Here is a 15,032-nt window from a genome sequence, read left to right as displayed (position 1 = left end):
TGTACTAAAGATGAAGTTTCCTCTATATTTACAATATTTATATTCCGCAATCACAGAACATACATATGCGGCACACATTCAATGCCGTCTACACTGAAGTGGTATCCCCAATTCTTGTTTCCACAAGCCAAAATATTCAAAATCCAAAGCAAAGCAACATTTTACAAGCAGCTGAGAACAAAGGCTTTTATTTCAACTGAACAACAAATTAAAAACTAACACATAGTCGAACTAAGCAGAGAAACTGCATGACCAGTTACGAACTGAACACAATCCTGCAAAACTGAAGCTGAATACAATGGGAGAAAAGACTTGGCAGCCTCTTGAATCATTTAGACTTAAATCCGCTTTGCTTTCGTCAGAACATACTAATATTTTTGTACACAACTCCTTAGAAAGGCTAAGGAGGAATTGACTATAATTTTTCACGTTAGTTGTCTGGCTTGGTGACACTGAATCTTCATAGCAGCAAGATGTATAACAACTTTGGATGCTTGTTTTCAAAATATGGAACCCCACTTTGACATCAGCCACAGGCAGTGAGAGGAAGGTAAAGCATAAAAGATGTCTGAAACTGAACTGCTGCACTAGCAAACATGGCTGACAGGTGAGTCTTATTACACTCGAGGTGGGTCAAACATGGCTTACATACTTTGTCACAAATCACAAGCATTTTCCTTGCTTTTGATGGCTTACATCAGGCATGGGCAAACTTTGGCCCTCCACGTGTTTTGGACTTTGGCTCCCACAATTCCTAACAGCCAATAGTTGAAGTCCAAAACACCTGGAAGGGAAAAGTTTGCCCATGCCTGGCTTACATCAACTTGTTGCCAGATTGACAAACACTGCAAATGATCTACAGCCCATGAAATTGTGATCTTCAATAAGGTTCTGGAGCCATCTCTTCAATTAAGGGCCTCAAGGGCTGGTCTGGGTGCCCTTCAGAGTCTCCTTTTTCTTGCTTTAGGAGGTCGGCTAGGATGGACTGTAAGGACTCTTTGGCATCAGCCCCAGGGACCTTATTTTCATTTGAAAAGATTGAGGTGGGGATCTCTTCTGGCACGATATCCGCAGAAATTAGTGTTCCTCCCTCAGCAGCACAGTCTTCATCCTCGTTGACTTCAGAAATCACTTCAATCTTTGGAGGAGAAGTTTGCTATAAGTGGGAAACAAATAGGTACCAGTTAACACCTCTCAAACAGGATGCCTCTAGGCAACAGAAGCCAGGCTACCTCTATGTAGATACTCTCACTGATTGACTTTGCAGCTTCATGACTACTCAATGCTATTCAAGCTTGCTAAGTGCAACATTCACACTTGCTTTAAACAGACAAGGGTTCTTTCTCCCACCCTGGACATCATTCCTCAAGTATATATACACTCTACTTGCCTCACTTCCAACAGACCTCTGAAGATGTGAGCGAAATGTCAGGAGAGAATGTTTCTGGAACATGGCCATACAGCCCGGAAAACTCACAGCAACCCTATTATTATTATTATTATTATTATTATTATTATTATTTATTTCATCATAAGCCACCAGCAAATGCTAAAACTTTTCAAAGCTCATGATACTATCGCATTTTTCAATCAAGGAGTTTAAAATGGGGGAATTTCTGCATTTTGATCTGTGCAACAAAGCTACGTTAGACTGAGCAATAGTGACTGGTGGCCCATATAGCTCCATGGTTAAGTGAAGTTGACAAAACCGGACAAGGAAAATAATTTTGTGAAAGCAACTTTTTAAAAAATCACCTTTCTAGTGAAGATCTCCTCCTCTGCCAAATTGTCGCTGGTATCCACATCTTCCAAATCAGGCAATTCCTTTAAAAAAATGAAGTCATATTTGCTGTTTATTGAAGAAAGTTACTTTCTAAAGAATCATTCCTTGAGGTTTTACTTTGAATGTTGCAAGCTGTGGGTCGGTGGTTTAAGAAGCATAATTCTATCCACCACACCAAACCCACCACATGCTCCTTTCTTAATACATACATCAAGGAAGAGCTTCTCTGGTGGCTCCATCTTAATCTCTTCAATATCTGTTGGATCAGGGAGATCAGTAAGTCTTGGTCCTGGTCTGGCCATCTTGTCTGTTGGCATGTCTAAAGAAAATACAACATATGTTGTGCTTCCACATATCACTCACATGGAAATCAAAAACTGAAATGCGTTAAAGGTCTTCAGGCTTTTCCAACTACCATATTTCACTTTTCTTTGGACAACTTCATACAGAGGTTGGCACGTTTATGTCTCATTGATCCTGATGGCCTCAGTATTATCATCATCATCATCATTTGTATTCCACCCTATATCCCCAAGGGGACTCAGGGTGGATAACAACAACAACAACAACAACAGGCACACAGAGCCCCCAAAACCAGCAAAAAATGCTGGAGTCTTTGGGAAAAATTCACCTTTATTTGGAGGAATTGTAGTTCACCTCCATCCAGAGAGCACTGTGAACCCAAACACCAATGGATCTGGACCAAACTTGGCACACAGACCTGATATACCAAAATTTGATTACTGGAGAGATTTGGGGGGAATTGGCCTTCCTTTCTGGGAATTTTAGTTCACCCACAACCAGAGAAACTGTGACTTCCAACAATGATTGATCTGGACCAAATCTGACACACAGAACCCCCATGACTAATTCAACCTACTGGAGGATTTGAGAGGACTGACTCGTCATAGTGGGAGCTGTAGTTTACTCTACAGCCAGAGAGCACACTGAACCCCACCGATGATGCATCTAGAGCAAACTTGCCCAACATAACAAACTTCAAGTACTGACAAGAGTTTCTCGGGGTTAACCTGGCATTATGTCAATTGTACTTAACCTACAACCATATGCATTTTGTACAATTTAAAAATTGACTTTTTCAAATAACCTGGGCAACACCAGGCAACCAAGCTACTACAATATAAAATATATGAATATTAAAACAGTATTAAATATCATTAGTATTAAAAACAATTCAAATTAAATCCACTGAAATATAAAAACCCATCAGCCCCTGATACAATCTTAAAAACTTAATTCTGAAGAATCTCTTGCATCGTAAGAGCCCTTTATAAAGGAAATGACAGGGTAATAATTCATAAGCCACAGTTATTCAGGAACTTCATTGCATACACACAACATGTTTTTCTCAAGGGAATGGAGTAGTTTTAAACAGGTAAAATGAAAAGTGTATGGAGGCCCTCTTTTTTTGGAAGTGAAGGAAGAAACTCTTGTGCTCTTAGAAGTCCATATTTATTTAATCTATACTCCAAAGTTCTATTAACAATAATGCTCAAAGATGGTAAGAAAATGTTCCAGAAGTTGACAGCTATAACTGAAACAGTAAAATAATACTGTGGATGTGAGGAATGTGCATAACAAAACAAAAGAGACTTTATCTCCTCCATCAATTCTCCCTGAAAACGGCCCTTTCTACCCTGCAAGGTATCACCCCAATGTGCAAGAAATGGCCTGGAAGTAAAGCAAGGGTCATGGAAAGTCATGAGAAATGTCAGTGCATCACACCTTTAAAGGTATATCACAACTTGGTTCTTGTGCTTCCTATTCACACTTACCCAAAGGAGTACTTTCTGATCCACCCAACTGATGTTCCGAGTTTGCTGTTCCAGCCAGGGTTTCTTCATGGGCCTCCAGGCTTTCCTTCACAAACTTCTCAATCTTCTGCTCTGTTTCCATCTTTTCCACAGAATCCAAAGACTCTACTGCATTACTGGTGACAATGCCATTACTTGGAGATGGGGTTTCACCTAGAACATCTATAGACATAATAAAAGTGAAAATCTGTATGTATATATATTATATTGTATTATATATATTTGTAAACCGCCCTGAGTCCCTTTCGGGGTGAGAAGGGCGGGATATAAATGTCACTAATAAATAAATTAAATAGAAGGTCATGAGGGACCTTGTCGAAGGAAGGCCTTCCTGAAATCCAGATATGCTACATCCATGGCATTTCCTGCATCTACCCAGCTTGTAACTGAAAAAAGCGATCAGATTAGTCTGGCATGACTTTTTTAAAACGAATCCATGTTGACTATTAGTGATGATCAAAGAGCAAAGAGGAAGAAAGGAGGAAGAGGAGGAGGAAGTGGTAGAGAAAGAATCGGAGAAGGAAAAGAAGAGGGCAAGGAGTAGGTGGTGATAGAGGAATCAAAGAAAGGACCAAGAGGAAGAGGAAGAAGCAGCAGCAGACGCCACCTGAACAAACCTTCTTGTTGGACTGCTGCTGTTCTGTTTCTTTCTTCCATTTCACGTTGCCTCTTCTTCTCCTTGGCTCTTTGCCGGACAGCAGCGAGAGCATCGATGTTGTCTTGGATCTTCTTTCTTTCTTTGGTCTCCCAAGATTCCCTTTCTTTCTTTTCAGCTTCCCAGCCCCCCGCAGCCCAGGCTTCTGCACACGCTCTAGTCGCAATAGAGAAGACAACCAACAGACCCTTAGAAGTGGGATCCACTCATTTTTGCATTATTATTATTATTATTATTATTATTATTATTATTATTATTATTATTATTATTATTATTATTGTGTTGTTGAAGGCTTTCATTGCAGAATTGCAATGCAGACAATGCAATCACTGTTGCCCATTTTTGGTCAAAGAACATTTAGCCACTTGTGCTCCTTCTATTTTATCAGTTTTATACTTATTTATGCAATGCTTTTGCTACGGAATAAAAAGAAATGGCCAGAATCACTGGGCTGATTTTCAGGCTGTATGGCCATGTTCCAGAAGCATTCTCTACTGATTTTTTGCCCACATCTATGGTAGGCATCCTCAGAGGTTGTGAGGTCTGTTGGAAGCTAGCCAAGTGGGGTTTGTATATCCATGGAAGGTCCAGGGTGGTAGAAAGAACTCTTGTCTGTTGGAGGCAAGTGTGAATGTTGCAATTGGCCAGCTCGATTAGCACTGAATGGCCTTGCTTCAAAGCCTGGCTGCTTCCTGCCTGAGGTAGCTAGCCCTGATTGTTTCTTGTCCGGTTCACATGATGATGATGATGAGGAGGAGGAGGAGTAAGAGGAGGAGGAGGAGGAGCTCAGGGGCAGAATGGGCCAAGGAAGAGAAATGGAGGCTCTCGAAAGTAGGATTATTAAATAATAATAATAATAATAATAATAATAATAATAATAATAATAATTTGTATTATGTTAAGCTAGACTGTCCAAGAAAAGATAACTACTTCTAAGACCTCCTATTACCTGTCCTTTGGGAAAACAGGCCTGTCATCCAGATACGTTAAATGTTTCAGTCGGATGGTAAGTGTTCTTCTATAATTGGCAATTTTCTTAATTACGGCATTTCCCATTAAGTTCAACACACGCTGCAAAAAAAGAATAAAACTAAATAGAAGATAGTAGAAAGTCTTGTACAATGTATGAATCCTTTCTAAAATGAACAGCATTGCAATAAGTTTAATCTGAAAGCCATATCATCTCTATCTTACCTTAATTTACAGTGAGTTCTAAACCAGGCATCTTAATATCTAACAGTTGTTTTTAACCTGTGGGTCCCCAAGGTGTTTTGGCTTACAACTCCCAGAAATCCCAGCCAGTTTACCAGGTGTTAGGATTTCTGGGAGTTGAACGCCAAAAACATCTGGGACCCACAGGTTCAGAACCACTAATCTATAAAGATAGTTTGCTTGATTGACTTTCATGTATCAAATATTCTCCTCTTCCTTCTAAAAAAACTCTATAGTTTATTGTGCTACATGTCTATCCCTGAGAAAGTAGATCCTTTTATTCTTGGAAAATAAGATATCAGTTAAAACCCAGGCAATGCAATTGATCAGATGATAATCTAATTCTGTTTACCAAATCAGGCATGGTTTCCAGGACATTTAAAATATTGGGATCATCCAGCCGGTTGTGGGAGAGGTCAAGAACACAAATGCTTGGGCATTCCTGCAAGTGCTGGATGTCTTCCGCTGTCTGTAACATATTATGAGCGATCTGCAGAGTGTGCAGCACTTTCAAAGAAGCTGTCGGAGAAGAAAAGCCCCAACATAAAATAAATACAGAGCATGGGGAATGGGAATTTTTCAATGTTTTAAATATTGTAATTTGTTGTCGAAGGCTTTCATAGCCGGAATCACTGGGTTGCTGTGAGTTTTCCAGGTTATATGACTATGTTCCAGAAGCATTCTCTCCTGATGTTTCACCCACATCTATGACAGGCATCCTCTGAGGTTGTGAGGTCTGAGGATGCCTGCCATAGATGTGGGTGAAACGTCAGGAGAGAATGCTTCTGGAACATGGCCATACAGCCCGGAAAACTCACAGCAACCCGCTGTAATTTCTTAATTGTTATGTGGAGATTTATGTTGTATTTTTGACTTTAACCGTCTGATTTTATAGGTTGTAAGCCGCTTCGAGTCTCCTTGTAGGGAGAAAAGCGGGATAGAAATAAATAAATCATCATCATCACAATGTTTTTTTTAAAAAATGGCAACCCTGGCTGGGGCTGTATTTGGTACAAACAGCATTATTTTACTGGCCTTTCGATGACACTTCCTTAGGTCAGGCCGGGGCAAACTTTGACCCTATGGGTATTTTGGGCTTCAACTTCCACAATTCCTAACAGCCAGTAAGAGTTGAAGTCCAAAACACCTGAAGGGCCAAAGTTTGTCCAGGCCTGTCTTAGAAAATCCATTGCAACTCAGCTGCAAGCCTCATGAAATTCTTCCAGGTGGCTAGAATCACACAAGGTTTAAAGCTGTGGAATGAGAATCCTACAAATAATATCTACTGGATTGCAGCTGCCAACATTCCTCAGCACTGAATCTGTTACATAGATGGCTGGGATTTGTAATCCAACATCCCAGATTTAGAAGATGGGTCTATTTTAGAGAAAGTAGCAATTCTTACAGAGGTTTTCGATGGTCTTGACGTAATTGTTGCTGAGGTTGAGCGAGTCCAGCTTTTGCAAGTGTTCAAGGTTCTCGATTTTATGAATCAGATTGAGATGAAGATAGAGGCAACGCAAATCGGTCTGACTGGTTAGGTTCTCGATCTTGGTCAGGCCATTGCATTCCAGCCACAGGCACTTCAGCCCTGTATACTCTTCCAGGTTCTCCAGACGGTCAAATCCTACAGGGAGAAAGGAGAAAGGAAAAGCAATAGTGGAATTTGACAGGATGAATGGTCTACGTCACAGAATGCAGATTGGTTCTGTTCCAAAGGATAGGGCAGAATCATTATCAAAGAGGGGAACTGAGACCAAGGTAAGTGCTTTCCTGGCTGGCACACATTTAACCAAATGTTAACCAAATATTTAACTGCTCTCTCCAGCAAAATTGCTTCTCCTGGGGATTGCTTCTAGCTTTGGAGCTTAGTTGATTGACAGTTGATTGCAACCAGCTGTATGTTACAGCAGGCATCCTAGTGCATGAGCTGCTGGCATTACATCTCATTGGAGTATGAAACAGGGCCTCATTATAGTCATATCAATCTCCTCATGGGGGCCAAAGAAAAACTGTGAAAATTGAGTACATGGAAAATAAATATCTAAGTTATTTTTAAAGACAGGAGACTAACAGGAGAAGGAAGACATGGTAAGGGGGTTGCCAGAGGGTGGCCCTTTGCAGCTGACAGATGGTAATTTTGTCAGCGCCGATTGTTTTTAAGTGCTGACCAAGGTCTTTAAGCACTAAACCCAGTGTGTTGATCACCACTGGGACCGCCTTGACTGGATTGTGCCAGAGTCTTTGCAGTTAGATCTTTAAATCCTCATATCGTGTCAGATTATTATTATTATTATTATTATTATTATTATTATTATTATTATTATTATTATCGCAGAAGGGAGCACAATTAATTTAGACAAAGTGAATGCTTTTCTGTATTTCTGATTTGATTACTGAAGTACTCTGCGGGACAAAAAGCCTTAAGTGGGTTTATTTGACCAGAAAACAAGAATCCCGTAGCTGCTGTCAAATAGGAGAGAAAAGGCAGCTGGTGGATTAGTAAAGGGGAAAATGGTAAGAAATTATCAAATGCAGTCTATATCCCACACTTGGTCTATGTAAAGCAGGAACAGTCAACTACATAGGGCTCACCCCACAGTATGGAGAAACAAAGTAAATTGACAAAAAGTTTGGTGGTGGAAAAGGTGAGCAGCACAGCAACATTTTGCATCACTTGAGTCTGAAACAGTCCTTAAAATGTTTGTTTGTATTGACTCAAGTCTAATCTCAACCATGTTTTACAATGTATATAATCCCAAAGATGTTTCTTTTTGATGTCAAATTGTTTTATTGTTGTTTAGCTTGCAACAATTACCTTTGTAATGGAGATACAGGGTGTCATTCAAGCACGGGGTCATGTATAACTTGTGCTGTTTGCAAACATCTCTCAATAGCTTTTTGGTCATTCTAAAATAATGAAAAAGGGGGAAAACTCTCAGTCACAAAGCACCAGCTCTGGGAGTTCTACAGCAGGAAGTTGGCTCCTGAGGCTATTTTTGAGGACCCTAAATTTCTCCCCCATTACACTTTCTGGTGGTGGAGATGAACAATTTCTCCTTGAAGCTTCTAGGAGGGGCAGTTCACCTCTGAAACTGGCTGCAGGGTCTTCTGCATTGTCTGATATGGAAAACAATGTGTCAACTTATGGCAGTCCCATCCATGGAATGCATAGGATTTTCTTAGGCAAAGATCCAGTTCCTTTTCTCTGAAATACAGCCTACATTATCAGATATTCACCCAGTCTGGTTAATCATAACCAAGGCTGTTGTATACATAACACTAAATATTTATTATGTACAACAAGTTATATTATTTTCTTATGAAACATCGTCATTACTCTCCAATCCCCAATGTTTCTCCTTAAATGAGCACTTAATGTCCATAATATTATTTATTTATGTTGAATTATATATTAATATTATTATTTTACAACTTGGTACTTCTATTATGTGTTGCAACAGATGTGTTACTGATAAATGCATCCAAAATAGACCAACAACAGACAAAGTTTTTGAGGTTCCTCTTCCAGCTCCACAGATGTGTTCCATCCTGTGTCTTGTTACTTGAATCCAGAAAAATACCCTTGTCAAAAAAGAGCCTGGTGGGGGCAACTTAAATATTGGCTCAAGAGAAAGTTATCGGCTAGTCCAGTGAAACTTTATGTGAAGTTTCTACTTAGTGACGATTTTCCCCACGTGACCTTGACAGTAGCCAAGTTTCTTTCCATGGCAGCCAGGATTACACAATTCCCAATTTTAGATACAGGCTGAAACATAATATAATAATAATAAAACTTTATTTATACCCCGCCACCATCTCCCTGCGGGGACTTGACATGCCAGTACCTTTGTAGTTTTTAACTTATGTTTTTAGCCATCATGTTTGGCATTAAGCAGTTTTGACCCCATACTCTAAGCAGTTTTAACTGTTGTAAATTTTATCCAACTATGTGTCCAATCAGTCAGCTTCTGTTAATTTTACTAACCTTGAACACTTTTGGAGAAAAGGGGTCTTTGGATCATAATAATTTTTTTCCTGGGAAATCAGGTATGAGGCCCCTCCCAGTCCATTTCAAGAAACTGGCAGCTTTACAATAATTTTGTTTCATCTAATGAAAGCAATAGAAACGAAATTACCGTATGCCGCCTCGTTCTGATTGTTCGCTGGATGAGTCAGTCACTGGCTTCTGTTCCCCATTTGTCATCGGCTGATTTTGTTGGTATACGTCAGTCACAGAGCCACCTTCCTTCTGTGGAGCTTGATTGTGAAATGTGAAAAATTAAATACTTAGATTCTTTGGAAAATTAAATTAAACAACACAGCTTTACATAGAAAGGACACAGCATGTAACCAACAATCCAAGCTAGAAAGATTTCTCAATTCTATCTGTTCCCCCAACCCATCCTGTGTTAGTCTTTTCAAGTAACTCTAGATTTGTTTGACAGTTATGCACAAGGCATAATATAAATAGGTGGCATGGGATTGTAAGTGTTGAATATAATTGTAATTGTGGGGTTATTTTGTATTTTAACTGCATTTAAACATTTGCGTCCACTCACAAATATTTATTTTTTAAAATTAAATTTGTATTTGATGTGTTTGTTAGGTAGTCACGTAATTACTGTTGGAATTCAACCCCATACTGCCCAAGTCTTCAGTCCTCAATGAGTAGTTAGCTTAGAATAGGCTTAGTGAAATCCCTTCTCCCCTGTCCCCTGAATGACAGTTTAATTGTCTCTATTTCTTCTCTCTTCTCTGTTTCTGCTCTCATTCTGATTGGTTGTGTAGAAGGGATACTTTTCTACTGCAAGCCTTTACTTTGGACTTCTACTTTTACATCTTGCTGTGTGCTGTGTGTATTGAGATCTCTCTCTGCTTGTGTGTCAGGAGAGATGTGTCCTTAGTGATTTTCCCCTCTCTTTTGAACCCTAGAAGATATATGATTAGTTAGTGTAGCTCAGACCCAGTTCTTTTACTATTAAGAAATGTAGTTACTATTTTTGTAAATAAATCTTTTGTAATAGTAAAGATTGAACTCTGGATCTTTACCTCCTAAATACCATTTTTTCCAGCCACATGGCACTTCATGCTCTGCTTGCTGTGAGCTGGATGCTCAACCATAAGTATCCTGCTGCTTTTTTATTTTGGATACTCTGCTGTATTTTTGGGTAGCTTTTCCTAACAACACACAAAATCCCTAACAATTATGGGGAGAAAAAATGGGGCAGAAATAAATTTAAGAAGAAGGAAGAAAAAGGATGAGAAGGGAAGAAGGAGAAGAGGAAGAGGAAGAAAAGGAAGACTAAGGATGAAGATGAAGAGGAAAAAGAGGAGGAGGAGGAGGAGGAGGAGGAGAACAAGAACCAGTTTGGCAGAATCAGCACCTTGAATTTCACAAGGAATTAATGGGAACTTTGATGTGTCAAATTATCCCATAACACTCAAATTAGCTTTTTTTGTCCATGAAATTACCTGGCCCTCCAGTATTTGGTTCTCCTGCCCCGCTCAATTCTACGTGTTTAATATCCTTTTGCTCCTCTTGCTGCTCTTCCAGCGGCGGAGGTTGTAGTTCTAGAATTCCAAAATACGGGAACGGGGTCAGTGGATGCCTAATGATGTCAATTCCGACAAGACAAAAGGCAATGTGTTGTTGAAAGGTTTTGTGGCGGGAATCATTGGTTTGCTGTGAGTTTTCCGGGCTGTATGGTCATGTACCAGAAGCATTCTCTCTTGACGTTTTGCCCACATCCATGGCAGGCATCCTCAGAGGTTGTGAGGTCTGTTGGAAACTAGGCAAGTGGGGTTTATATATCTGTGGAATGTCCAGAGTGGGAGAAAGAACTCTTGTCTGCTTGAGGCAAGTGTGAATACTGCAGTTGGCCACACTGATTAGCATTTAAAGGTCTTTCAGCTTCAAAGTCTGGCTGCTTCCTGCTGGGGGAATGACTGTAATGACTGTAAAAGTTCAATACGCAGTAATGTTATATTGTAATTACTGTATTTACAAATTTAGCACCAAAATATCACGATATATTGAAAACATTGACTACAAAAATGCGTTGGGTAATCCAGAAACTTGGATAAGCGAGGCTTGGATAAGTGAGACTCTACTGTATATTGTACTATAACATAAATTATAATATTATTAATAATATTACATATAATATAAATATACCATTATGATAGTGTATTATTATTATATTGTATTACATTATAATATTAATATTATATGCATATACAATATATTATATTATTCATATAGCACAATATAAGCATTATATATTACTATATTGTACTATAACATAAATTGTAATATTATTAGTAATATTACATATACTGTAATATAAATATACCATTATAATAGTGTATTATTATTATATTGTATTACAATATAATATTAATATTATATGCATATACAATATATTATATTATTAGTATAGCATAATATGATGATTATATTGTATTACATTATATTATTAATATTATATGCATATACAATATATTATATTATTAGTATAGCATAATATGATGATTATATTGTATTACATTATAATATTAATATTATATGCATATACAATATATTATATTATTAGTATAGCATAATATGATGATTATATTGTATTACATTATATTATTAATATTATATGCATATACAATATATTATATTATTAGTATAGCATAATATGATTATTATATTGTATTACATTATATTATTAATATATGCATATACAATATATTCTATTGTTAGTATAGCATAATATGATGATTATATTGTATTACATTATATTAATATGATATGCATATACAATATATTATATTATTAGTATAGCATAATATGAGTATTATATTGTATTACATTATAATATGAATATGATATGCATATACAATATATTATATTATTAGTATAGCATAATATGATTATATTGTATTACATTATATTAATATGCTATGCATATACAATATATTATATTATTAGTATAGCATAATATGAGTATTATATTGTATTACATTATAATATTAATATGATATGCATATACAATATATTATTAGTATAGCATAATATGAGTATTATATTGTATTACATTATAATATTAATATTATATGCATATACAATATATTATATTATTAGTATAGCATAATATGTTTATTATATTGTATTACATTATATTATTAATATTATATGCATATACAATATATTATATTATTCGTATAGCATAATATGATGATTATATTGTATTACATTACAATATTAAGATTATATGGGGCCAGGCTGTGGCGCAGCTGGCTAGTAACCAGCTGCTATAAATCACTACTGACCGAGAGGTCATGAGTTCGGAGCCCGGGTCGGGTTAAGCCTCCGACCATAAAAAAAAAAAAAAAAATAGCCCCGGCTTGCTGTTGACCTAGCAGCCCCGAAAGACAGTTGCATCTGTCAAATAGGGAAAATTTAGGTACGCTTTATGCGGGAGGCTAATTTAACTAATCTACAACACCATAAAACTGCTCACGAGGAAAAGAAGAGGAAGAACAGCCACCAATGGACGGTGAAGCAACAGCTCCCCCTGTGGCTGGAATCGTGAAGCTGGAAAGATATTAAAAATGCCTCTGTGTCTGTCTAAAACTGAATGTTGTTTGTCTGTTGGCATTGAATGTTTGCCATATATGTGTTCATTGTAATCCGCCCTGAGTCCCCTTCGGGTTGAGAAGGGCGGAATATAAATACTGTAAATTAATAAATAAATAAATAAATATGCATATACAATATATTATATTATTAGTATAGCATAATATTATGATTATATTGTATTACATTATAATATTAAGATTATATGCATATACAATATATTATATTACAGTAGAGTCTCACTTATCCAAGCCTCGCTTATCCAAGCCTCTGGATAATCCAAGCCATTTTGGTAGTCAATGTTTTCAATATAGTATCGTGATATTTTGGTGCTAAATTTGTAAATACAGTAATTACACCATAACATTACTGCGTATTAAACTACTTTTTCTGTCAAATTTGTTGTATAACATGATGTTTTGGTGCTTAATTTGTAAAACTATAACCTAATTTGATGTTTAATAGGCTTTTCCTTAATCCCTCCTTATTATCCAAGATATTCGCTTATCCAAGCTTCTGCCGGCCCGTTTAGCTTGGATAAGTGAGACTCTACTGTATTAGTATAGCATATATGATTATATTGTATTACATTATAATATTAATATTATATGCATATACAATATATTATTAATATAGCATAATATGATTATTATATTGTATTACATTATATTATTAATATTATATGCATACACAATATATTATATTATTAGTATAGCATAATATGATTATTATATTGTATTACATTATATTATTAATATTATATGCATACACAATATATTATATTATTAGTATAGCATATGATTATTATATTGTATCACATTATATTATTAATATTATATGGATATACAATATATTATATTATTAGTATAGCATAATATGATTATTATATTGTATTACATTATATTATTAATATTATATGCATACACAATATATTATATTATTAGTATAGCATAATATGATTATTATATTGTATTACATTATATTATTAATATTATATGCATATACGATATATTATATTATTAGTATAGCATAATATGATGATTATATTGTATTACATTATAATATTAATATTATATGCATATACAATATATTATTAGTATAGCATAATATGATGATTATATTGTATTACTTTATAATATTAATATTATATGCATATACAATATATTATATTATTAGTATAGCATAATATGACGATTATATTGTATTACATTGTAATATTAATATTATATGCATATACAATGTATTATATTATTAGTATAGCATAATATGATGATTATATTGTATTACATTATATTATTAATATTATATGCATATACAATATATTATATTATTAGTATAGCATAATATGATTATTATATTGTATTACATTATATTATTAATATTATATGCATACACAATATATTATATTATTAGTATAGCATAATATGATTATTATATTGTATTACATTATATTATTAATATTATATGCATACACAATATATTATATTATTAGTATAGCATAATATGATTATTATATTGTATTACATTATATTATTAATATTATATGGATATACAATATATTATATTATTAGTACTGACTAATATGATGATTATTGTATATTATTATATTGTTACAGTGACATAGGGGACATGGTGGAAAGTGAAAATATTCAGGCGGGAACACTTCACGAGGGCAAGTCGTGAATGAAACTTTTGCTAGGAAAAACTACCTTCTTGGATGAAGGCCTCACAGCCAGACACTGGATTTGCCTGCCTTTGCTCTTCAGTCTCTTGGCCATGCCCTTCTTCTGCCACTGCTTCTCCTGAGCCAGGCTCATTATTGAGCGGATGCATTTCGAAACGTTCCTAAGGAGGGAAAGAGCGTGAGATTTGCAAGGTTTCCGCTTTTAAAAATACTTGTATTTCTATCTGTCTAAAGTT

The 15,032-nt window shown here is 35.8% G+C and overlaps 1 protein-coding gene across 2 annotated transcripts; it reads right to left on the bottom strand.

Annotated features, from left to right (window-relative positions):
* Nucleotides 1-172: 172 nt before the first annotated feature.
* Nucleotides 173-14,878, bottom strand: dnaaf1 (dynein axonemal assembly factor 1). 2 transcript variants are annotated; one of them, XM_062961591.1, is made up of 11 exons: nucleotides 14,822-14,878; nucleotides 9,625-9,745; nucleotides 8,304-8,395; nucleotides 6,891-7,112; nucleotides 5,838-6,004; nucleotides 5,223-5,344; nucleotides 4,241-4,429; nucleotides 3,580-3,782; nucleotides 1,993-2,102; nucleotides 1,756-1,824; nucleotides 173-1,156 (listed from the first exon to the last, which is right to left on the bottom strand). In XM_062961591.1, exons 2-11 carry the CDS (start codon nucleotides 9,690-9,692, stop codon nucleotides 881-883), a joined length of 1,518 nt encoding a protein of 505 aa, XP_062817661.1. In that variant the 5' UTR covers nucleotides 9,693-9,745; nucleotides 14,822-14,878; the 3' UTR covers nucleotides 173-880. The 2 variants fall into 2 exon arrangements, with proteins under 2 accessions (XP_062817661.1, XP_062817662.1); XM_062961592.1 differs by lacking the exon at nucleotides 14,822-14,878 and adding an exon at nucleotides 10,961-11,036.
* Nucleotides 14,879-15,032: the final 154 nt, after the last annotated feature.

This window comes from Anolis carolinensis, unplaced genomic scaffold (genome assembly GCF_035594765.1).
Source record: "Anolis carolinensis isolate JA03-04 unplaced genomic scaffold, rAnoCar3.1.pri scaffold_9, whole genome shotgun sequence".
Lineage (NCBI taxonomy): Eukaryota > Metazoa > Chordata > Lepidosauria > Squamata > Dactyloidae > Anolis > Anolis carolinensis.
The sequence above is the reverse complement of the archived record's forward strand: the minus strand, read 5'-3'. Positions and strand labels throughout refer to the sequence as shown.

What these genes read in the sequence shown, in the direction of transcription:
- dnaaf1 (XM_062961591.1), bottom strand. Translation starts at nt 9,692, where the DNA reads ATGACAAATGGGGAACAGAAGCCAGTGACTGACTCATCCAGCGAACAA. An exon ending in CAAGACCATCGAAAACCTCT is followed by an intron (nt 6,005 to 6,890) that starts GTAAGAATTGCT and finishes CTTCTCCGACAG; the next exon opens with CTTCTTTGAAAGTGCTGCAC. An exon ending in ATCAGAAAGTACTCCTTTGG is followed by an intron (nt 2,103 to 3,579) that starts GTAAGTGTGAAT and finishes TATTTTCTTTAG; the next exon opens with ACATGCCAACAGACAAGATG.